A 23,251-nucleotide genomic window follows, 5' to 3' on the forward strand; every position below is an offset into this window, starting at 1 on the left:
AAAAACACATAGAAATAGATAACATAAACCAAAAACACTGAACCACACAAAACAAATATCTTCAATGTGGGGGAACATCTTCAATGTGTATTCCCTGCAATGCTTTGGGTGTTAAAACAACACATTTCACTGCATCTATCTGGTGTATCTATTAATTCCCCCAGACCCAAAAACCTTTTAGCCGCACCTACAATTATGTCCAATTATTATACTTCTTGTTTGTTTGGGCAGTACAATGAATCACCTGCGCAATAAACCAATAAACCAAAGAACCAATAAACCAAAAATCCACCTTCTTTACAATCAATGTATCATTATCCCTCAACTGTTTGCTCCCGAGTGGTGCAGTGGTCTAAGCACTTGAGGCGTCACTACAGACACAATGGTTCGAATCTAGGCTGTATCACAACTGGCCGTGACTGGGAGTCCCATAGGGCGCTGCACATTTGGCCCAGCGTCGTCCGGGTTTGGTCGGTGTAGGCTGTCATTGTAAATTTGAATTTGTTCTTAACTGACTTGCCTAGTTAAATGTTAAATAAAAAAACTGTTGAGCGACATTCTGAAACGGCTGCGGGTCATCCACTGCCATAGCTTCCTCAGCTCCACTTGCTCCTTCAACTACAGTATTTCTCGCTCCTCTCTGTTGGAGATCTGTTGTACAGCTCGGATCCTTGCAACTTCAAACTCCTTTACAAGGCAACGTGATTTACATCACAATTAGAGGTCAACCGATTCTGAATTTTCAACGCCGATACCGATTTATTGGAGGACCGAAAAAGCCGGTGCCAATTAATCAGCCGATTTCTTTATTTTAATTTTGTATTTATTTTTTATTTGTAATAATGACAATTACAACAATACTGAATGAACACTTATTTTAACTTAATATAATACATCAATAAAATCAATTTAGCCTCAAATAAATAATGAAACATGTTCAATTTGGTTTAAATAATGCAAAAACAAAGTGTTGGAGAAGAATGTAAACGTGCAATATGTGCCATGTAAAAAAGCTAACGTTTAAGTTCCTTGCTCAGAACATGAGAACATATGAAAGCTGGTGGTTCCTTTTAACAGGAGTCTTCAATATTCCCAGGTAAGATGTTTTAGGTTGTAGATATTATAGGAATTATAGGACTATTTCTCTCTATACGATTTGTATTTCATATACCTTTGACTATTGGATGTTCTTATAGGCACTTTAGCCTTGCCAGTGTAACAGTATAGCTTCCGACCCTCTCCTCGCTCCTACCTGGGCTTGAACCAGGAACACATCGACAACAGCCACCCTCGAAGCAGCGTTACCCACGTAGAGGAAGGGGAAACAACTACTCCAAGTCTCAGAGCAAGTGACGTTTGAAACGCTATTAGCACGCACCCGGCTAACTAGCTAGCCATTTCACATGGGTTACACCAGCCTAAGCTCGGGAGGTGACAGGCTTGAAGTCATAACAGCGCAATGCATTGCGAAGGGCTGCTGGCAAAACACACGAAAGTGCTATTTTGAATGAATGCTTACGAGCCTGCTGGTGCCTACCAACGCTCAGTCAGACTGCTCTATCAAATCATAGACTTAATTATAACATAATAACACACAGAAATGCAAGCCTTAGGTCATTAATATGGTCAAATCCGGAAACTATCATCTCGAAAACAAAACGTTATTCCTGTTACATTGCACAATCTTCAATGTTATGTCATAATTACGTAAAATTCTGGCAAATTAGTTCGCAACAAGCCAGGCGGCCCAAACTGTTGCATTTACACCGACTCTGCGTGCAATGAACGCAAAATGACACAATTTCACCTGGTTAATATTGCCTGCTAACCTGGATTTCTTTTAGCTAAATATGCAGGTTTAAAAATATATACTTCTGTGTATTGATTTTAAGAAAGGCATTGATGTTTATGGTTGGGTACAGTCGTGCAACGATTGTACTTTTTTCGCAAATGCGCTTTTGTTAAATCATCCCCGTTTGGCGAAGTCGACTGTCATTGTTAGGAAGAAATAGTCTTCACAGTTCGCAACGAGCCAGGCGGCCCAAACTGCTGCACATACCCTGACTCTGTTTGCAAGAGAAGTGACACATTTTCCCTAGTTAAAAGAAATTCATGTTAGCAGGCAATATTAACAAAATATGCAGGTTTAAAAATATATACTTGTGCATTGATTTTAAGAAAGGCATTGATGTTTATGGTTGGAGCAACATGTACCTAAGCGATTATATGCAACGCAGGACAGGCTAGATAAACTAGTAATATCATCAACCATGTGTAGTTAACTAGTGATTATGATTGATTGTTTTTTATAAGATAAGTTTAATGCTAGCTATCAACTTACCTGAGCTTCTTACTGCATTTGCGTAACCTCGTGGAGTGCAATGTAAAGCAGGTGGTTAGAACGTTGGACTATTTACCCGTAAGGTTGCAAGATTGAATCCCTGAGCTGACAAGGTAAAAATCTGTCGTTCTGCCCCTGAACAAGGCAGTTAACCCACCGTTCCTAGGCCGCCATTGAAAATAAGAATGTGTTCTTAACTGACTTGCCTAGTTAAATAAAGGTCTAAAAAAAGAAGGAAAAAAAAGAAGAAGAAAAAATAAATCGGCCAAATTGGCATCCAAAAATACCGATTTCCGATTGTTAGGAAAACTTGAAATCTGCCCTAATTAATCGGCCATTCCGATTAATCGGTCGACCTCTAATCACAATTGCTACACAGTACATCCTCAGATTCTTCAACTACAATTTCGCCACTGTAACAGTTTATTTACAAAGGCTCTTACAGCATATCTTATGTATCCCATCTTTACATGTGTAGGCAAATACTCTTCATTAAACACCAGTAAAACCGACTGACTTTCTTCCTTCTTTCCATCCACTATATGGTGCAGGCACCGTGCTTCCACCACTCCTGGAATCTTCCACTCACTTCTGCTTCCACCATGATACCATACAGCTCAGGGCTCCAGAACGAATCAGTTGGATGGGCATTTGACTTCCACGTTTCTTTCACCGGACCTCCTATTTGTGCACGCGCTTGTGGATGGGCATTTGATTTCCACGTTTCTTTCACCGGACCTCCTATTTTTTTTAATGGGTGTTATAGTAAAGACAATAGCCAGCGTCAGAGTTGCAAGTTTGGGGAAGATTGCAATTTATCCTACCATTTCTACTGATCTGCATGCCATTTATGATCATTTTTAAATAATGCATTTTCGTGGAAACAGTTTCATTTCAATAATAACTTTTTTTTGTTTCTCAAAATCATTGTCATGTGGTTAATCCTAAAAATCTGAATTAAAATGTAAAAGTTCAAATGCAGCTAACTCGAGAGCACCAGCCTCCGCCACATGGACACAGTGACACTCCGTGATCCATTCGCTGCTAAAGAAATAAGAGCATGGAACTCAGAGAGCCAATAGGTCAATGCAGCAGTAGACCTAGAACTTCCATCATCAACTAAGTAAAATACAATCAATGCCTTCAAAAATATACATACCCCTTATTCCATTTTTGTTTTGTTTTACAGCCTGAATTCAAAATAGATTAAAAAATAAATTCACCATTCTACATACAATACCCCATAATGACAAAGTGAGAAAAAAATGTGAAATTATTGAAAATGTATTGACAATGAAATACAGAAATGTCATTTACATACACTACCGTTCAAAAGTTTGGGGTCACTTAGAAATGTTTGTTTTTGAAAGAAAATATATATTTTTTGTCTTTTAAAAAAACATAATTGATCAGAAATACAGTGTAGACATTGTTAGTGTTGTAAATGACTATTGTAGCTGGATACGGCAGATTGTTAATGGAATATCTACGTAGTGTCACAGTTTCCACGGAAGGTGGCGCCCCTCCCCGGTCGGGCGGCGCTCGGCGGTCGTCGTCGCCGGCCTACTAGCTGCCACCGATCTATGTTTCTGTGTTGTTTGGTTTTGTCTGTCTCGGTCTGCACCTGTTCCTTGTTTGTAATTAGTGTGGGGGGGTATTTAGTTTGTCCTTTTTGTTCAGGTATTCGTGCGGGATTGTTTTGTGTCATGTCGAAGGGCTGTTCGTATTTACGCTGCCTGTTTATGCAGCGTTTTGTGGAGCTGTCAATTTATTATTACCGGGCTGCGCCCCGTTCTCTATATTGTTTTGGAGCTGTGCTCCTGTCGGGTGTTTAGGCGCACACAGTATTACGGCTGCCTATTTTTTTCTCCAAACGGTGTTAATAAACATCTGTGTTTTTGGACCTCCGTCTCCTGCCCTTGACTCTGACCCTTCCTGCTACACTGATAGTCGTGACACGTAGGCCCATTATCAACAACCATCACTCCTTGTGTTCCAATGGCACATTGTGTTAGATAATCCAAGTTTATCATTTTAAAAGGCTAATTGATCATTAGAAAACCCTTTTGCAATTATGTTAGCACAGCTGAACTTTTTTTCTTTTTTACTTAACTAGGCAAGTCAGTTAAGAACAAATTCTTATTTTCAATGACGGCCTAGGAACAGTGGGTTAACTGCATTGTTCAGGGGCAGAACAACAGATGTGTACCTTGTCAGCTCGGGGATTCGCTCTTACAACCTTTCAGTTACTAGTCCAATGCTTTAACCACTAGGCTACCTGCCGCCCCGTTCTGATTAAAGAAGCAATAAAACTGGCCTTCTTTAGACTAGTTGAGTAACTGGAGCATCAGCATTTGTGGGTTCGATTACAGGCTCAAAATAGTCATTTACAACATTAACAATGTCTACACTGTATTTCTGATCAATTTGATGTTATTTTAATGGGCAAAAAATGTGCATCTCTTTCAAAAACAAGGACATTTCTAAGTGACCCCAAACTTCTGAACGGTAGTGTGAGTGTTCACACCCCTCTGTCAATACTTTGTAGAAGCACCTTTGGCAGCAATTGAGTCTTTCTGGGTAAGTCTCAAAGAGCTTTCAACACCTGGATTGTGCAACATTTGCCCATTATTATTTTTAGATTTTGAAGTAGATTGACATCAAAACTGTAACACGGCCACTCAGGAACATTCACTGTCTTCTTGGTAAGCAACTCCAGTGTAGATTTGGCCTTGTGTTTTAGGTTATTGTCCTGCTGAAAGGTGAATTAATCTCAGTGTCTGTTGGAAAGCAGACTGAACCAGGTTTTCCTCTACGATTTTTCCTGTGATAAGCTCCATTCTGTTTCTTTTTTTATTCTGAAAAACTCCCCAGGCCTTAACAAGGATACCCATAACATTTGTATTTATTATGGATCCACATTAGCTAGTGCAAAAGCAGCAGCTACTCTACCTGGAGTCCAGCAAAATTAAGGCAGTTATACATTTTAAACACATTACAATACATTCATAACAGATTTCACAATGTATTAAGTATGAGCCCTCAGACCCCTACTCTACTACAACATATATATATATGTGTGTGTACTGTATGTTATTGTGTGTTTGCATGCATGTGTCTATGTTTGTGTTGCTTCACAGTCCCCGCTGTTCCATAAGGTGTATTTTTATCTGTTTTTTTAAATGAAATTTTACTGCTTGCAGGAGTTACTTGACGTGGAATAGAGTTCCATGTAGTCATGGCTCTATGTAGTTGTCACGTCCTGACCATAGTAAGTTGTTATTTTCTATGGTAGAGTAGGTCAGGGCGTGACGGGGGTGTTTGTCTGTTTTTGTATTTCTATGTTCAGTTTCTAGTTTTGTATTTCTATGTTGGTTTTGTTAGGTATGATCTCCAATTAGAGGCAGCTGGTTGTCGTTGTCTCTAATTGGAGGTCATACTTAAGCTGATGTTTGTCCCACCTGTTTTTGTGGGTGATTATATTTTGAGTAGTGTGTTTTCTCTCTGCGTCACAGTTTGTTGTTTTTGTTAGTTCAAGTATTTAGTGTATTGCATTATGTTTCACAAATAAATAAAGATGTGGAACTACAAACATGCTGCATTTTGGTCCGATCCTTCAGACAGCCGTGACAGTAGTACTGTCCGCCTCCCATAATCTGTTCTGGACTTGGGGACTGTGAAGAGACCTCCAATGGCATGTCTTGTGGGGTATGGATGGGTGTCCGAGCTGTGTGCCAGTAATTCAAACAGACAGCTTGGTGCATTCAACATGTCAATACCTCTCACAAATACAAATTGTGATGAAGTCAATCTCTTCTCCACTTTGAGCCAGGAGAGATTGACATGCATATTATTAATGTTAACTCTCTGTGTACAACCAAGGGCCAGCAGCGCTGCCCTGTTCTGAGCTAATTGCAATTTATTAATTTTTTTCAAAGTCCCTCTTTGGCACCTGACCACATGACTGAACAGTAGTCCAGGTGCGACAAAACTAGGGCCTGTAGGACCTGCCTTGTTGATAGGGCTATTTATAATGCAGAATACTGTTCAGGCTACTGTTGTATCAATATGTTTTGACCATGACAGTTTACAATCCAGGGTTACTTCAAGCAGTTTAGTCTCCTCAACTTGCTCAATTTCCACATCATTTATTACAATATTTAGTTGAGGTTAAGGGTTTAGTGTATGATTTGTTCCAAATACAAGTATTTTATTTTTTGAAATATTTAGGACTAACTTATTCCTTGCCACCCACTCTGAAACTAACTGCAGCTCTTTTGTTAAGTGTTGCCGTCATTTCAGTTGCGGTGGTAGCTGACGTGTATAGTGTGTTGAGTCATCCGCATACATAGACACACTGGCTTTGCTTTACTTGAAAAAAGTAAAGGGCCTAGACAGTTGTCCTGGGGAATTCCTGATTCTACCTGGATTTTGTTGGAGAGGCTTCCGTTAACTTCTATGGGCTAGGTGGGACGCTCACCTGCGGGACACAGCCAGTGAAATATCAGGGCGGAAAATTCAAAAACAACAAAATGTCATAATTCAACTTATACAGATCACTTCTCCAAAGGCATAACGTGCGAACGCGGAACGAGAGACAAAGTCAAAATATTCCATTACCGTACTTAGAAGCAGGTCAAACGCTGTTTAAAATCAATCTTTATGGTATTTTTAACGTAAAATTGTGATAATATTCCAACCGGACAATAGCATATTCATTCAAGAAGAAAAAGGAGGGGCGTGCTCGCGGGACCGAGCATATCCAATCCCTTTGTTGCCAGGCAGACCACTCAGTAACTGAGCTCCTATACTCTGCCCAGTGACAGGAAAATGCTCAAACCACTTTCTGAAGGCTTTAGACAGCCAATGGAAGCCTTAGGAAGTGCAACGTCACCCCACAGACACTGGCGCTTCGATAGAGAATCAAAAGAACTACAATTCTCAGACTTTTCACTTCCTGCTTGGATTGTTCTCAGGTTTCTGCCTGCCATATGAGTTCTGTTATACTCACAGACGCCATTCAAACAGTTTTAGAAACTTCAGAGTGTTTTCTATCCAAATCTACTAATAATATGCATATTCTAGTTTCTGGGCCAGAGTAGTAACCTGTTTAAATTTGGTACGTTTTCATCCGGCCGTGAAAATACTGCCCTCTAGCCCAGACAGGTAGAACACCCTCTGTGTTCTTTTTAGACGGGTAACTGTTTGTCCACAATATAGCAGGGGGTGTAAAACCATAACATACATTTTTCCAGCAGCAGACTATGATCGATAATGTCAAAATCTGTACTAAAGTCTAACAAAACAGCCCCAGAATCTTTTTATCATCAATTTCTCTCAGCCAATCATCAGTCATTTGTATAAGTGCTGTGCTTGTTGAATGTCCTTCTCTAGAAGTGTGCTGTAAAATAGCATTGTATCTGGTCAATCACATTTTTTTCCAGAAGTTTACTAAGGTTTGGTAACAGGCTGATTGGTTGGCTATTTGAGCCAGTAAAGGGGGTTTTACTATTCTTAGGTAGGGGAATAACTTTTGCTTCCATCCAGGCCTGAGGGCACACTAGAAAGTAGGCTTAAATTTAAGATGTGGCAATATCGTCTGCTATTATCCTCAGTCATTTTCCATCCAAGTTGTCAGACCCTGGTGGCTTGTCATTGTTGATAGACAACAATAACTTTTTTACCTCTTCCACACTGACTTTACGGAATTCAAAATTACAATGCTTGTCTTTCATAATTTGGTCAGATATATTTGGACGGGTAGTGTCAGCGTTTTTTTCTGGCATGTCATGCCTAAGTTTGCTAATCTTGCCAATGAAAAAAATCATTAAAATAGTTGCCAATATCAGTGGGTTTTGTGATGAATGAGCCAGCTGATTTATGATGGAGTTGAGTTTGCCTTTTTCATTTAAGGTGCTCCAAAGATTTTTACTATCATTCTCTGTCATTTATCTTTGTTTCAAAGTGTAGTTTCTTCTTTTTATTCAGTTTTGTCACATGATTTCTCAATTTGTAGTACATTTTCCAATCGGTTGTACAGCCAGACCTATTTGCCATCTCTTTTGCCTCATCCCTCTCAACAAAACAATTTTTCAATTCCTCATCAATCCACGGGGATATAACAGTTTTTACCGTCATTTTCTTAATGGGTGAATGCATAATAGTAACTGGGATAGGCAATTTCATAAATGTGTCATGTGCAGCATCTGGTTGCTCGTCATTACACACCACGGACCAACAACATAGGAATCACTACAAAACATTTTGTATGACCTCTTACGTACTATACTGGCTTTCCTAGGTATGGCTACTATATTGTGATCACTACATCCGATGGATTTGGATACTGCTTTCAAACTAATTTCTGCAGTATTAGTAAAGATATGATCAATACATGTTGATGATTTCATTTCTGTGCTGTTTGTAAATACCCTGGTAGTTTGATTGATAACCTGAACCAGGTTGGAGGCACTAGTTACAGTTTGAAGCTTTTCCTTTTTTGAGTGGGCAGCCTGATGAAAGCCAGTCAATATTTAAATCACCCAGAAATTATACGTCTCTATTGATATCACATAGATTATCAAGCATTTCACACATATTATCCAGATACTGACTGTTAGCACTTGGTGGTCTATAGCAGCTTCCCACCAGAACGGGCTTTAGGTAAGACAGATGAACCTGTAGCCCTATTACTTCAACAGTATTTAACATGAGATCCTCTCTAAGCTTTACAGGAATGTGGTTCTGAATATAGACCACCGAACCGCCCCCGTATGGCATTTCTCTTTTCTGTAGATCTTATAACCATGTATTGCTACCACTATACCATCAAATGTTTTATCTAAGTGAGTTTCAGAGAATGTCAGAACATGAATGTCATCTGTTACTAGCAAATGAGTGATTTCATGAACCTTGTTTCTTAAGCTACATATGTTAATGTGGGCTATTTTAACACTTTTCTGGGATGCTTGATTGTTTTTCTTGCTTTACTGGGAAGATTATTTTAAATTAGTGCAGGGTGAGCTGCACACAGTGGACTTCCTGCTAGGGCACACCACCTCAGTTTTAACAGTATAATTCTGGTTCATAGGCATATATTACTGCATACAATAGCTGTAGGTTCAGCAGAGGCATTCAGGGCAGTAAGAGGGACCTAAATTAAGTTACTTACATTGTGTCTATCATTTGAATGGTGTTTCCTCTGACACATTGGTGCAGCTGGGTGGGTGATCAGAAGCGCTGTTTGGTGGGTCATGTTTCGGAGGATGCATGACTCGACCTTTGCCTCTCCCCTGCCCGTTGGGGAGTTGCAGCGATGAGACAAGATCGAAATTGGAGAGAAAAGGGAGAAGAATAAAAAATATTCTACAACTTGATTGGAGTCCACCTGTGGTAAATTCAATTGATTGGACATGATTTGGAAAGGCGCACACACCTGTCTATATAAGGTCCCACAGTTGACAATGCATGTCAGAGCAAAAACCAAGCCATGAGGTCAAAGGAATTTTCTGTTGAGCTCCAAGACAGGATTGTGTTGAGGCACAGATCTAGGGTACCAAAACATTTCTGCAGCATTGATGGTCCCATTTACACATTGGAACTACCAAGACTCTTCCTTGAGCTGGCCGTCCAGCCAAACTGAGCAATCGAGGGAGAAGGGCCTGGTCAGGGAGCTCACCAAGAACCCGATGGTCACTCTGACAGAGCTCCAGAGCTCCTCTGTGGAGATGGGAGAACCTTCCAGAAGGACAACCATCTCTGCAGCACTCTACCAATCAGGTCTTTATGGCCAGACAGAAGCCACTCCTCAGTAAAAGGCACATGACAGCCCGCATGGAGTTTGCCAAAAGGCACCTAAAGACTCTCACACCATGAGAAACAAGATTTTCTGGTCTGATAAAACCAAGATTGAACTCTTTGGCCTGAATGCCATGTGCCACGTCTGGAGGAAACCTGCCACCATCCCTACGGAGAAGAATGATGGTGGCAGCATCATGCTGTGGGCATGTTTTTCAGCGGCAGGGACTGGGATACTAGTCAGGATTGAGGAAAAGATGAACCGAGTAAAGTACAGAGATCCTTAATGAAAACCTGCTCCAGAACCCTCAGGACCTCAGACTGGGGTGAAGGTTCACCTTCCAACAGGACAATGACCCTAAGCACACAGTCAAGACATCGCAGGAGTGGCTTCAGAACAAGTCTCTGAATGTCCTTGAGTGGCCCAGCCAGAGCCCGGACTTGAACCCGATCAAAAATCTCTGGAGAGACCTGAAAATAGCTGTGCAACAACGCTCCCTATCCAACCTGACAGAGCTTGTCAGTATCTGCAGAAAATAATGGGAGAAACTCCACAAATACAGGTGTGCCAAATTTGTAGCGTCATACCCAAGAAGCCTCAATCAAGGCTGTAATCGCTGCCAAAGGTGCTTCAACAAAGTACTGAGTAAAGGGTCTAAATACTTATGTAAATATATTTCAGATTTAAATTTTTAATACATTTGCAAAAAAAAACGTTTTTTGCTTCGTCATTATGCGGTATTGTGTGTAGATTGATGAGCATTTTTTTACAATACATTTTAGAATAAGGCTGTAACGTAACAAAATGTGGAAAAAGTCAAGTGGTCTGAATACTTTTTCAATGCACGGTAGGCCTAAAGCCAACAAATAAAAACAGTAGAATATATCCTGATAAAAATTCATGCTATTTCAATTTCATTTATCTCTCTACTCAGCCAGTCTGCCTTCCTTTCTATCTGTCTTGACTCGCTAGTGAAGTGCAATATTATAGCAAATCAATCAACTGGTACCAAACAAAATGTTAGGACAGAAGCAAGGGGAAATAATGTGCAAGTTGAGATAAATACAAGAGATGATTTGGACAGCAACATGATGATATTCTTATGAATGTGCAGTGATGATGGAACTGTTGGTTGGCATAGTGTGCCTGTGATGACCAATACAGCAGAGCTTGGAACACTGCTCGTCCAGTCAGGATCCAAACATCAACGAAATTAACTTTAAAAAATGGATTAAACAACATCTAAAGGAACGGCGGGGACTGTGAGGTGACGCACACACAGACATACTCTAAGACACACATCTGTTTTTTAGTTGTATTGTTTGTATTCTTTTTTGGTTTGTGTGACTGTCCTGGGGCCTGTTGCACAAAACTAGGATAAGGGATTAAGCCAGGATATCTTGGTGATCCTGGCTCAATTGATCCGTAATCCGGTTGCACTAAAGATGGATAGGGGGCAGGAGGATATGTTATGGTATAAATTACCATGGAGATTTATTCTGTGGAGCTAGCCTGCTCCAGACCAGGCTAAATTCCAGGATCTATTTAATCTCATCCCTAATGTCAGTCAGCAGTCACCACAAATGGAAACCAATAGTTATTTCACTGCTCACTATACATTGTTATCACATATAACTAGACCCACTGTCATTATTTAAACGTTTGTGATCATTCATTTCAATTATTTTGGATAAAAAATAATTTTTAGATTATGTTGCTATCATTAGATAATTTACAGTTTCCCATAGACTATAAGGCTATATATAAAATGATAGAATATTAGGGCCACAGAGGGGAAAAAAACACAAGTAATAATATTGTAACCGGTTGTTTTAAAGGAGGACAGTTGTTAAAATGACAGATGTGGGGCATTTCGTGAAATTGTACTTCAGTATGGTTTCATAAACAAAGACATGCTGATGTGCCAGAATATTAAGTATCACATTGTCATAAGTATCAAAACTGTAAAAACAATATGTAGCTTTTCTGCAGAAAGAACCAGCCTCATAAAATTATGACTTTATCCTTTTTCTTCAGTGTGGCCCTAGTACTCTGTCATATAAACAAATACACATTCCATATGAATATAAAAACACAATGTGTAACATTATGTTCCTTTATTGAATAAGGACAAAACAAAGCAGGTAAACCATCAGCTCCTTTCGAAACTGAAGTCACAGTGACTACAAGATGGAAAGCACAGAATCCAAGCATATTATACAAAATGATACATACACATTCAAAGGTCTGTATATAACACACCCTGCATGTCTGCACACTAAAATAAATGCAGGACAAATCCATACACATCAACTGAACAGACAAATGAATGGATGCAGTAGCCTCCCTGCAGCCTTGTATTACACACAGTATACCGCACAAACATCATAAGAGGCCAAATTCGTAAAAAAACGAACCCAAAAAAACCCCAATTCCTCTGCCACCGCAGGACATATTTAACCAAAATTGAAAGCACACATACTAACTAAAATAATTCAACACATATTGGTCCCTCAGCAGCCGACCACTGTCGTCATCAGGGAAGATTGCCGGATTGTCCCAGTCCATGGCTGGTGGCACTCTGGGGGCCCTCTCCTTCCTCAGGCAGGCCACATTGTGGAGGACAGCACAAGCCACAGTAATATCACATGCCCTAACAGGGCTGACCCTTAATTTGTGAAGGCAGTGAAAGCGTGCCTTCAGGAGGCCAAAGGTCATTTCAACTCTGGCCCTGGTCCTGGCATGGGCATGGTTGTAGGCCTGCTGTGCTTCCTGGGGGTCTGTGAAAGGTGTCAGGAGAAAAGGCTGGCAGCCATACCCCCTGTCTCCCAGCAACACACCAGAGAATTCACCTGTCAACACAAAATCTCATCATTACTACCTCATAAACACAGTGATATTCTTGACACAGCCATGATGGTTATAAATAGGGGTTGTGTGGCTTACCTTGTGATAGGCACTGATAGATTTCAGAGGCCCGAAAGATTCTGGAGTCATGGACTGAGCCAGGCCATTTTGCCACAACATTGCTGATCACACAGTCAGCATTGCAGACCATCTGAAATCATAAGATGAGGAATATTACACCAATCAATGCACATCACTGGCAATGCAGAGTGTTCGTCAATGGACAATATCAAAAAGTTATGTTCACCTGAACATTAATGCTGTGAAAGGATTTCCTATTCACAAAATCGGCCTCATGGGCACCTGAGGGGGCTTTTATCCTTATGTGTGTGCAGTCCACTGCACCAATGACATTGGGGAAACCTGTCACACAAAGTAATGAGTATCCTACTATGTGTTAACAGTTGTCCTGTAATTTGTAGATCCTCTTACCTGCAATCCTATAGAACTCCTCTTTGATGTCACAGAGTCTTCTGTGGCCAGGGAAGGAGATGAAGACATCTGCTAATGCTTTGATAGCCAGACACACACTCCTTATTGTGCGGCAAATTGTGGCCTTGTTCCGCTGTTCTGCATCCCCCACTGAGTACAGGAAGGCTCCACTAGCAAAAAAGCGCAAGGCCACACAAACCATTTGCTCCACACTCAGTGCATGGCTCCGTGCAGTGCGGTGCTTAATCCTGGGACCCAGTAGTCTGCATAGATACCTGATGCCATCTGCAGAAAACCTGTATCTTTCATATAGATGGTCATCAGGGAAGGCCAGTGGGTCCAACCGGTCCCTGAAGACCCTTTCTCGCCTGAAGGCTCTCCTCAGCACAAGTGCTTCTTCATCCACCACATCTCGCACGAATGGGCATGCCATTGTCAGAGCAGAAAGGAACACACAATTTTGGGCCTTCATATAGGCTAGTGGCCACACCTGGTGCTGGGGGGGTGGGCAAAAGAGGGCGATGCCTTATAACGATGACTTGGTTGTACTGATTGCTGGGAAAATTAAAAAAACCTTAGAAAGATGCCACCGTCCTGTGTGCTCACAATAAGAGCTCATATGTCATGGCTCACTTGACTTTACGAGAATATACCTAATTTTTATTTTGAGCTGTGTCATCTTCTTGGAGCTGGGGGAGGAAAGAAAAATAATGATTAATACATTTGTGTTACAGTTAGCATACAGTGTACATTGAAGGCATATCTCACCTCCCTCTCAAGTTTTTTTATTTCAAGGTCCAGTTTCCTAATTGTCCTCTTTTTTATTTCGGACTCCAGTGCAAGATTTTCCATCTTTTTCTTCTTGTACTGAATGTCTATGTCTGCCAGTTCTATTTGGCGCCGGAGGTGGTTGCCATACAACTTTCTGATAGCTTGTGAGCTCTGTGAACACAATACAATTAGCGCAGCTGGAATTTGGCAGGATGTGGTGTCCTTTTATTAATACGCACTATGTTGCCAGGCTGGTTTTCCCACTGTATAGCATCTGGGTCCTGTAAAAGAAATTAGATTTTTTGATTTTGATGAGGACTCCTCACCATTGTAGAGTAAATAGTACTTTCACAGTCTTAACATGATACCTCATGCCTTCTGGAATCCAGAGAGATGGTCTCCTCCTCATCATCGTCTCCATCATGTGCTGTTGCTGCTGCACTGGGGCCTTCACCCTATCACATTTAATCGGATTCATATTGAAGCTAGTAGACAAGACATGCCAGGCCTACAGTATGCCTTTGATGGAGTACTCACTGGATCAACATCGTCTGGTGCTTGTGCTGGTGGCTCTAACAGGAACACAGTGCTGCCAGACACTGCAAGGCAATAGGTAAACCAAAGTCAGACAGTCCAAATTGATTCAATATGAATGTGGTTGTATCCCATGTAGAGATGGAAGGACATACCTTGAATGAAGCGGGTGGCATCTTGGGAGGAACCTATGCTCGTCTCTTTCCCCCCAGGGATCCCCTCTAAGACGGGCCTGCCTTTATTTAGCTCCAAGGCCATGTCCTCTGCTGGGGTAAGGTCAGCCTTTGGTGACCCACCACCCGTGCCTTGTCTGTGGGTATTCTTTTTCACTGCTAAAACAGTACAGACAATGTGTGAGCAGGCACCTTCTGGGTACAATATATGCTTGTGCTTTGTTAAATATTAGTCAGGGACCATACCATTCTGCAGAATGTTCTTGTATTTGATTTTGACCTGCTGCCATGTCCGTTTTGGCCCGTTCATGTTTAATCTACACACACACACACACACACACACACACACACACACACACACACACACACACACACACACACACATTTAATGGAGTCACACTGCAAAAAATTACTTGGTATTTTTGTCTTGTTTTCAGTAAAAATATCTAAAAATCTATCATAGCTTTATACAGTGTGATGGAGTTACTTTACACAATTTCACTCATATCTGCAGTGCATTTCAATTAAAAATTTAACCGTTTCATAATTACAGTACAACTGCATTTTTGGAGATGTGAATTAAATATTTGAATTGTAATTGTGATGTTTCAGCGGAGCGGTGACTGTGTAATTGTGCACTACTTACGCATTCAAGCGGTCTGCAATACTTTGCCACGCTTTTTCTCTTTGCTTTATCACTGTGGCGGTGTTGCCTTTCTTCTTAATTATATCTTTTACCTCCTCGTATGCCTCCATGAGGATTTGTGCTTCCGACGGGGAAAAGTACGCGGCTCTAGTTGCCATGGTAAATCAGTTAATCTGTGATCTGTGGCGGGGTCTATTTGAGTGAGCCGTGAGCGCGCACCTATCCAGGATTGGTTTCACCTGGCTTAATGAATCCGTGTCTGCTCATCCTGGCTTGGTCTTTGTGCAACCAATTAAGCCTGGACGCACATGTTTTGGCTTCATTGAGCTCAGCTGAGTCATTTATCCCGGATGTCTTAATTCTACTTTTGTGCAACAGGCCCCTTGTCTATCACTGTATCAGTGTTTTGTTACTTTCTTAGTGTTTTTTGTGGATCCCAGGAAGAGTAGCTGCTGCTTCTGTAAAAGCTAATGGGGATCCAAATAAATAAACAGGTAAATGGGTTGAGTGGAACGACAACGCCATTTATCCGTGACTGTATTCAGAAAATACATCATGGGGGAAGTTAGGTAATATTGTAAATGTATTCATTTATGTAGGAAAATCATTATATTGTTCATAAACTACACTGAACAAAATTAGAAACGCAACATGTAAAGTGTTGGTCCCATGTTTCATGAGTTGAAATAACAGATCCCGGAAATGTTCCATACACACAAAAAGCTTATTTCTCCAAAATGCTGTCCACAAATTTGTTTACATCCCTGTTATTGAGCGTTAATCCATCCATCTTACAGGTGTGGCATATCAAGAAGCTGATTAAACAGCATGATCATTACACAGGTGGCCCTTGTTCTGGAGACAATAAAAGGCCACTAAAATGTGCAGTTTTATCACACAACACAATGCCACAGATGTCTCAAATTTTGAGGGAGTGTGCAATTGGCATGCTGACTGCAGGAATGTCTCACAACCGCAGACAATTGTATTTTATCGATGTCAATTTGTTTGCAAAGTAATACCTTGACGAGATCCTGAGGCCCATTGTGAGGCCCAATCTTTTAAGGTATCTGTGACCAACAATCCATAGATTAGGGCCTAATGAATTTATTTCATTTGAATGATTTCCTCAGCTATAAGTCAGTAAAATCTTTGAAATTGTTGCATGTTGCGTTTATATTTTTGTTCATTGTAATTTTAAACATGTTTTTACTTACATTGATAGAAAGTGACTAGAGGGGACAGGAAAGACAGGAGAAAACATGGACTACATTCAGATTCTCTACCTTACCCAGAATTGCGCACTTGTATGAGGGAAATGATGGAAACTCCCACCAGGTATGCTTGCACCAATCCAATGCTTTTAAATACATAAGGGGGAGTGAACGAGTGCACACTTCTGGACAAGGGTAGATAATAAGAACACAGATGTTGTGTCAAATAGGTAGTGGGACGGATTCGTACCCATGCCAACACCATACACTACCACCCATGGGGGTGGTGGGACTAACCGCTGGACCACCCCCAGGCCTCTACCTGACCATGTCTACTCTTGTTTTATGGTTGTGTACATAGAGGGAGGAGGGCACAACATTGACTCTATTATGACAGTATGATTGCATGTCTTTATGGCAGATTAATGACAGATTACATGCAAACAATGTTAATGTGATTCCCATGATAGTCCGATCAGATGATTGTCTGTGTTATATCTGTCCTGTTATTGTTTGTTGGTATTACCTCTACCTTTAGGGAGGTTGACACAAAACAACTTTATTGACAAATCATATCAATTATTTGTTTTTCAGGATATTCACCAATTATTTGACACACTGAAGTTCTGTGAATATGGTAAGTTCAAAATTAATTTGAACTCAAAATGAATCAAATTTCAATAGCTATTGAAACCAAATAACGACAGTCATAAAATGTTCATGTTTTTGATTGAGAGTAGTTTTGACTCTTTGCCCTTGTTCTTTGTCTATGACTATCTCTCTCTTGCTTCGTCCCTCGCTCCCTTCCTCCCTCTTTCCCTCTCTCTGTTTTTCTCACTCTCTCCCTCACTCTCATTCCCTCTACCTCCCTCTCTCCCTGTGTCTTGCCCTCCCCTAAGGTTCGTCCTTCCCGCCCCAGCGGTCACCGCCACTGTGACAGCTGTTTCAGTCAGTGCTGCAAGGCCCCTGTGGAGATCTCGGTGTCATGTGTGCTCATCCCCTGCCGCCTGCTGTGTGGCGCCCTCTTTCACCTGTGCAAAGAGGAGGAGCATGCGCTACTCTGCCCCAATGAGAGGGTGCCATGCCTAAGCGCGGGCTTCGGCTGTCCAATCAGCATGCCCCGTTCCTGGCTGGCGGCCCACCTGCAGGTCTGTCCAGCCAGCGTGGTGTGCTGTTCCATGGAGTGGAACCGCTGGCCAGCCGAGGACGCCCAGTCACACACACATTCGGCCCTGCAGGATAACCTAGTGAAGGAGGAGGGAGGAGGACACGGCGAGGCGCTGGACCTGGCCATGGCTCTGAGAGATCAGCACCATTTGTTTCACTCCCTGAAGATGAAGAATCTCTTCCCTGAGCTGATTGAGAGGGTGGAAGTGGAGGAGAGGGAGGAGCAGATGAGAAGGGAGGGGAGGAGGAGGGAGAAGGAAGAGAAGAAGAGGGAGAGGGAGGCCCTGGAGGCACAGGGAGTGGTTGGAGGAGTGTCTTTCCCTAACAGGGTTGGCTGTGTGTCTCCTGCTAATCGAGGATGGTATGGACCCCTCCCTGAGGATATTCAGGAGGCGGTTAGGGAGCGGGACAGAGAGAGGGAGGAGGAGAGAGAGCTGACCCAGGAGGAGAGGGAGGAGCTGGCCAGGGGAAGGGTGGTAGGATCAGAGGGCCCGGTGGCCTACGTCTGGGAGCGCATGTTTAACATGGAGAGGGGAGGCTGCATGATAGCTGAGGCTAACCAAGAGGCAGGGGCAAGGGGCAGAGGTCAGGGTCAAGCATCAGGAGTTAGAGGTCAAGAGATGGAGTCACATCAATCACAGACCCTGACCACCACAGGGACACACGCACTTAATGACACACACACACACACAGATACACGCCCCAACCCCCAGTGTGTGGCCTGTCTGGCCGGCCCTAAGAAGAAGCAGATGTATTACTACAGCCAGCTGGAGCCCATGAAAATCAACACAGTGAGGACCTTTAAGATTCCTACCAGCTTCACGGCCAAACACACACGCATCAGGAACCCCGGACACCGGAAGAGGGTGGATGCGGCCGTGGACACCAGCGACCTGGGGGTGGAGCCACAGGACATGCCTATCTGGGAGGAGGTGCAGGTGAGAGTTCAAGGTGAACTCTTTGGATATCTCCAGTCAAAGTAGTTGCAGACCAATAGTCTCCCATTATAGTTCATTAGTCTCCTATTAGCATCAATTCATGCCTAACTGAAAATTTGTGCCCACCTCAGAGGAAGTTGCCGCACCTATTTAGAGTAATTCCTTTCCTAAAGTGGAAATTCTCATTCATGCTAATACATATTCAGAAATTGGGGGTGTGAACGTTGTGGTGATTTCCATGTGTTGCAGAGAAATAATGACAAATAAGCTACTGACTGACAGCTGTCAGAGTAACTAGCTAGTATGCTAACCTTAGCTGGCTAATGAAAGTTATGTGAGCACTATTTCAGTTAAGGTTGAAAATAATTATTTCTTAAAAAGACTACCTGTCAAGAAATGAGTCTCAGCTAAACCGTGCAAGCTGTTGACGTTTGTCTGACTCTTCCCGTTTGATCATTCCAGCGAAACTGTGTCATATTCCAGATGCAATTAAGCTAGCAATATATCAATGCATTATCTCAATTGCGGCTGCGATTACGCCATAGAAATTGAAAGAATATAAGCTCTGGTAATATGGATAGCCTAACTATTGAGACAATGGGCGAGTTTGTTTTGCATGTACCGGTGCCCCGGGTGGGTGGAGATTTCTCTTTAGGATCAATGGAATGGTTGAAAAAAGGGAGGTGCAAAAACATTAGTTTGCACCCCTTATTTTAATTTGCTCCATGGCTCAGGCAGCCAGGTGCAGGCTACAGCAGAAACAAGGAAGAGGAAGCGAGACCCCACTTGCTGTTTTTCTCTGGATCAATTCAAGTCAATGAACTAAGTAGACCAGACTCATCTGCTATTGCATTTGTGTCTATGGGAGACCCACCCCATTAACACTAGAACCACTGGGCCTTGAGGAAATGTAAAATTCTAACAGTGTAATTCATATATTTCATATATGCTATTGCTAAAATAATAATTTGGTTCTTTTCATGAAGGTATTAGGTAGCATTAAAATAAGATTTATTTTCTCATTTCAAATAACAAAATAGCATTTTCATTAGTTTATGTTACTGTAGAGTATGCAGTACCAGTAAAAAGTTTGGACACACCTAACTCATTCAAGGGTTTTTCTTTATTTTTATTATTTTCTACATTGTAGAATAATAGTGAAGACATCAAAACTATGACATAACAAATATTGAATCATGTAGTAACCAAAAAAGTGTTCATATTTTATATTTGCGGTTCTTCAAAGTACCATTCCTTTTCTTTGATGACCGCTTTGCACGCTCTTGGCATTCTTTCAACCAGCTTCATGAGGTCATCACTTGGAATGCATTTCAATTAACAGGTGTGGCTTCTTAAAAGTTAATTTGCAGAATTTCTTTCCTTCTTAATGCGTTTGAGCCAATCAGTTGTGTTGTGACAAGGTAGTGGTGGTATATAGAAGATAGCCTTATTTGGTAAAAGACCAAGTCCATATTATGGCAAGAACAGCTCAAATAAGCAAAGAGAAACAACAGTCCATTATTACGTTAAGTCAATACAGAACATTTAAAGAACTTTGAAAGTTTCTTCAAATGCAGTCGCAAAAACCATCAAGCGCTATGTTGAAACTGGCTCTCATGAGGACCGCCACAGGAAAGAAAGACCCAGAGTTACCTCTGCTGTAGAGAATATGTTCATTGGAGTTACCAGCCTCAGAAATTGCAGCCCAAATAAATGCTTCAGAGTTCAAGTAACAGACACATCTCAACATTAGTTGTTTTTTTAGTTTTTTTATTTCACCTTTATTTAACCAGGTAGGCTAGTTGAGAACAAGTCTAATTTACAACTGCAACCTAAAGCATAGCAGTGCGACAAAAACAACAACACAGAGTTACACATGGGATAAACAAACGTACAGTCAATAACACAATAGAAAAACTGTATACAGTGTGCAAATGAAGTAAGGAGGTAAGGCAATAAATAGGCTATAGTGGAGAAGTAATTACAATTTAGCAATTAACACTGGAGTGATAGATGTGCAGATGAGGATGTGCAAGTAGAAATACTGGTGTGCAAAAGAGCAGAAAATGTTTTATATAGGGATGAGGTAGGTAGTTGGTTGGATAGGCTATTTACAGATGGGCTGTGTACAGCTGCAGTGATCGGAAAGCTGCTCTGACAGACGATGCTTGAAGTTAGTGAGGGGGATATGTCTCCAACTTCAGTGATTTTTGCAATTCGTTCCAGTCATTGGCAGCAGAGAACTGGAAGGAAAGGCGGCCAAAGCAGGTGTTGGCTTTGGGGATGACAAGTGAAATATACCTGCTGGAGCGTGTGCTACGGGTGGGTGTTGCTATGGTGACCAGTGAGCTGAGATAAGGCGGAGCTTTACCTAGCAAAGACCTATAGATGACCTGGAGCCAGTGGTTTGGCGACGAATATGTAGCGAGGACCAGCCAACGAGAGCATACAGGTCGCAATGGTGGGTAGTATATGGGTCTTTGGTGACAAAACGGATGGCACTGTGATAGACTGCATCCAATTTGATGAGTAGAGTGTTGGAGGCTATTTTGTAAATGACATCGCCGAAGTCAAGGATCAGCAGGATAGTCAATTTTACGAGGGCATGTTTGGCAGCATGAGTCGGGCTGTATCAGGAGGCTTTGTTGCAAAATAGGAAGCCAATTCGAGATTTAACTTTGGATTGGAGATGCTTAATGTGAGTCTGGAAGGAGAGTTTACAGTCTAACCAGACACCTAGGTATTTATAGTTGTCCACATATTCTAAGTCAGAACCGTCCAGAGTAGTGATGCTAGGCGGGCGGGCAGGTGCGGGCAGCGATCGGTTGAAGAGCAAGCATTTAGTTTTACTAGCGTTTAAGAGCAGTTGGAGGCCACGGAAGAAGTGTTGTATGGCATTGAAGCTTGTTTGGAGGTTTGTTAACACATTGTCCAAAGAAGGGTAAGATGTATACAGCATGGTGTCATCTGCGTAGAGGTGGATCAAAGAATCACCAGCAGCAAGAGCAGCATCATTGATATATACAGAGAAAAGAGTCGGCCCGAGAATTGAACCTTGTGGCACCCCCATAGAGACTGCCACAGGTCTGGACAACAGGCCCTCCAATTTGACACACTGAACTCTATTTGAGAAGTAGTTAATGAACCAGGCGAGGCAGTCACTTGAGAAACCAAGGCTGTTGAGTCTGTCGATTAGAATGCGGTGATTGACAGAGTCGAAAAACTTGGTTAGGTCGATGAAGATAGCTGCACAGTACTGTTTTTTATCAATGGTGGTTATGACATCGTTTAAGACCTTGAGCGTGGCTGAGGTGCACCCGTGACCAGCTCGGAAACTGGATTGCATAGTGGAGAAGGTACGGTGGGATTCGAGATGGTCGATCTGTTTGTTCACTTGGCTTTCGAAGACTTTAGAAAAGCAGGGCAAGATGGATATAGGTCTGTAACCGTTTGGGTCTAGAGTGTCTCCCCCTTTGAAGAGGGGGATGACCGTGGACGCTTTCCAATCTTTAGGAGTCTCAGACGATACGAAAGAGAGGTTGAACAGGCTAGTAATAGGGGTTGTGAAAATGGCGGACGATAATTTTAGGAAGAGAGGGTCCAGATTGTCTAGACCAGCTGATTTGTAGGGATCCAGATTTTGCAGCTCTTTCAGGACATGAGCTGTCTGGATTTGGGTGAAGGAGAAGCGGGGGGGCTTTGGCAAGTTGCTGCGGGGGGTGCAGAGCTGTTGGCCGGGGTAGGGGTAGCCAGGTGGAAAGTGTGGCCAGCCGTAGAGAAATGCTTATTTAAATTCTCGATTTCGTGGATTTATCGGTGGTGAAAGTGTTTCCTGGCCTCAGTGCAGTGGGCAGCTGAGAGGAGGTGCTCTTATTCTCCATGGACTTTAGTGTCCCCAAACTTTTTGAATTAGTGCTGCAGGATGCAAATTTCTGTTTGAAGAAGCTACCCTTTGCTTTCCTAACTGACTGTGTATTGGTTCCTGACTTCCCTGAAAAGTTGCATATCGAGTGGACTATTCGAAGCTAGTGCAGTGAGCCACAGGATGTTTTTGTGCTGGTCAAGTGCAGTCAAGTCTTGAGTGATCCATGGGCTATATCTGTTCTTAGTTCACTTTTTTTGAAAGGGGCATGCTTATTTAAGATGGTGAGGAAGGCACTTCTGAAGAACAACCAGGCGTCCTCTACTGACGGGATGAGGTCAATATCCTTCCAGGATACCCGGGCCAGGTTGATTAGAAAGGCCTGCTAGCACAAGTGTTTTAGGGAGCATTTGACAGTGATGAGGGGTGGTCGTTTGACCGCGGACCCATAACGGATGCAGGCAATGA

At 42.1% G+C, this 23,251-nt stretch overlaps 1 protein-coding gene across 1 annotated transcript in view; it reads left to right on the forward strand.

The window, feature by feature from the left end:
- LOC115197238 (F-box only protein 40-like) overlaps positions 1-23,251 on the forward strand; it is a 46,381-nt gene that overhangs the window by 12,000 nt on the left and 11,130 nt on the right. Inside the window, exons 2-3 of the mRNA XM_029758582.1 lie at positions 17,411-17,453; positions 17,716-18,921. Coding sequence (XP_029614442.1) covers positions 17,451-17,453; positions 17,716-18,921 — 1,209 coding nt within the window. The 5' untranslated portion in view covers positions 17,411-17,450. The remainder of the gene's footprint in view (positions 1-17,410; positions 17,454-17,715; positions 18,922-23,251) is intronic.

The sequence above is a fragment of the Salmo trutta genome, chromosome 7, assembly GCF_901001165.1.
Source record: "Salmo trutta chromosome 7, fSalTru1.1, whole genome shotgun sequence".
In the NCBI taxonomy this organism is placed as follows: Eukaryota; Metazoa; Chordata; class Actinopteri; order Salmoniformes; family Salmonidae; genus Salmo; species Salmo trutta.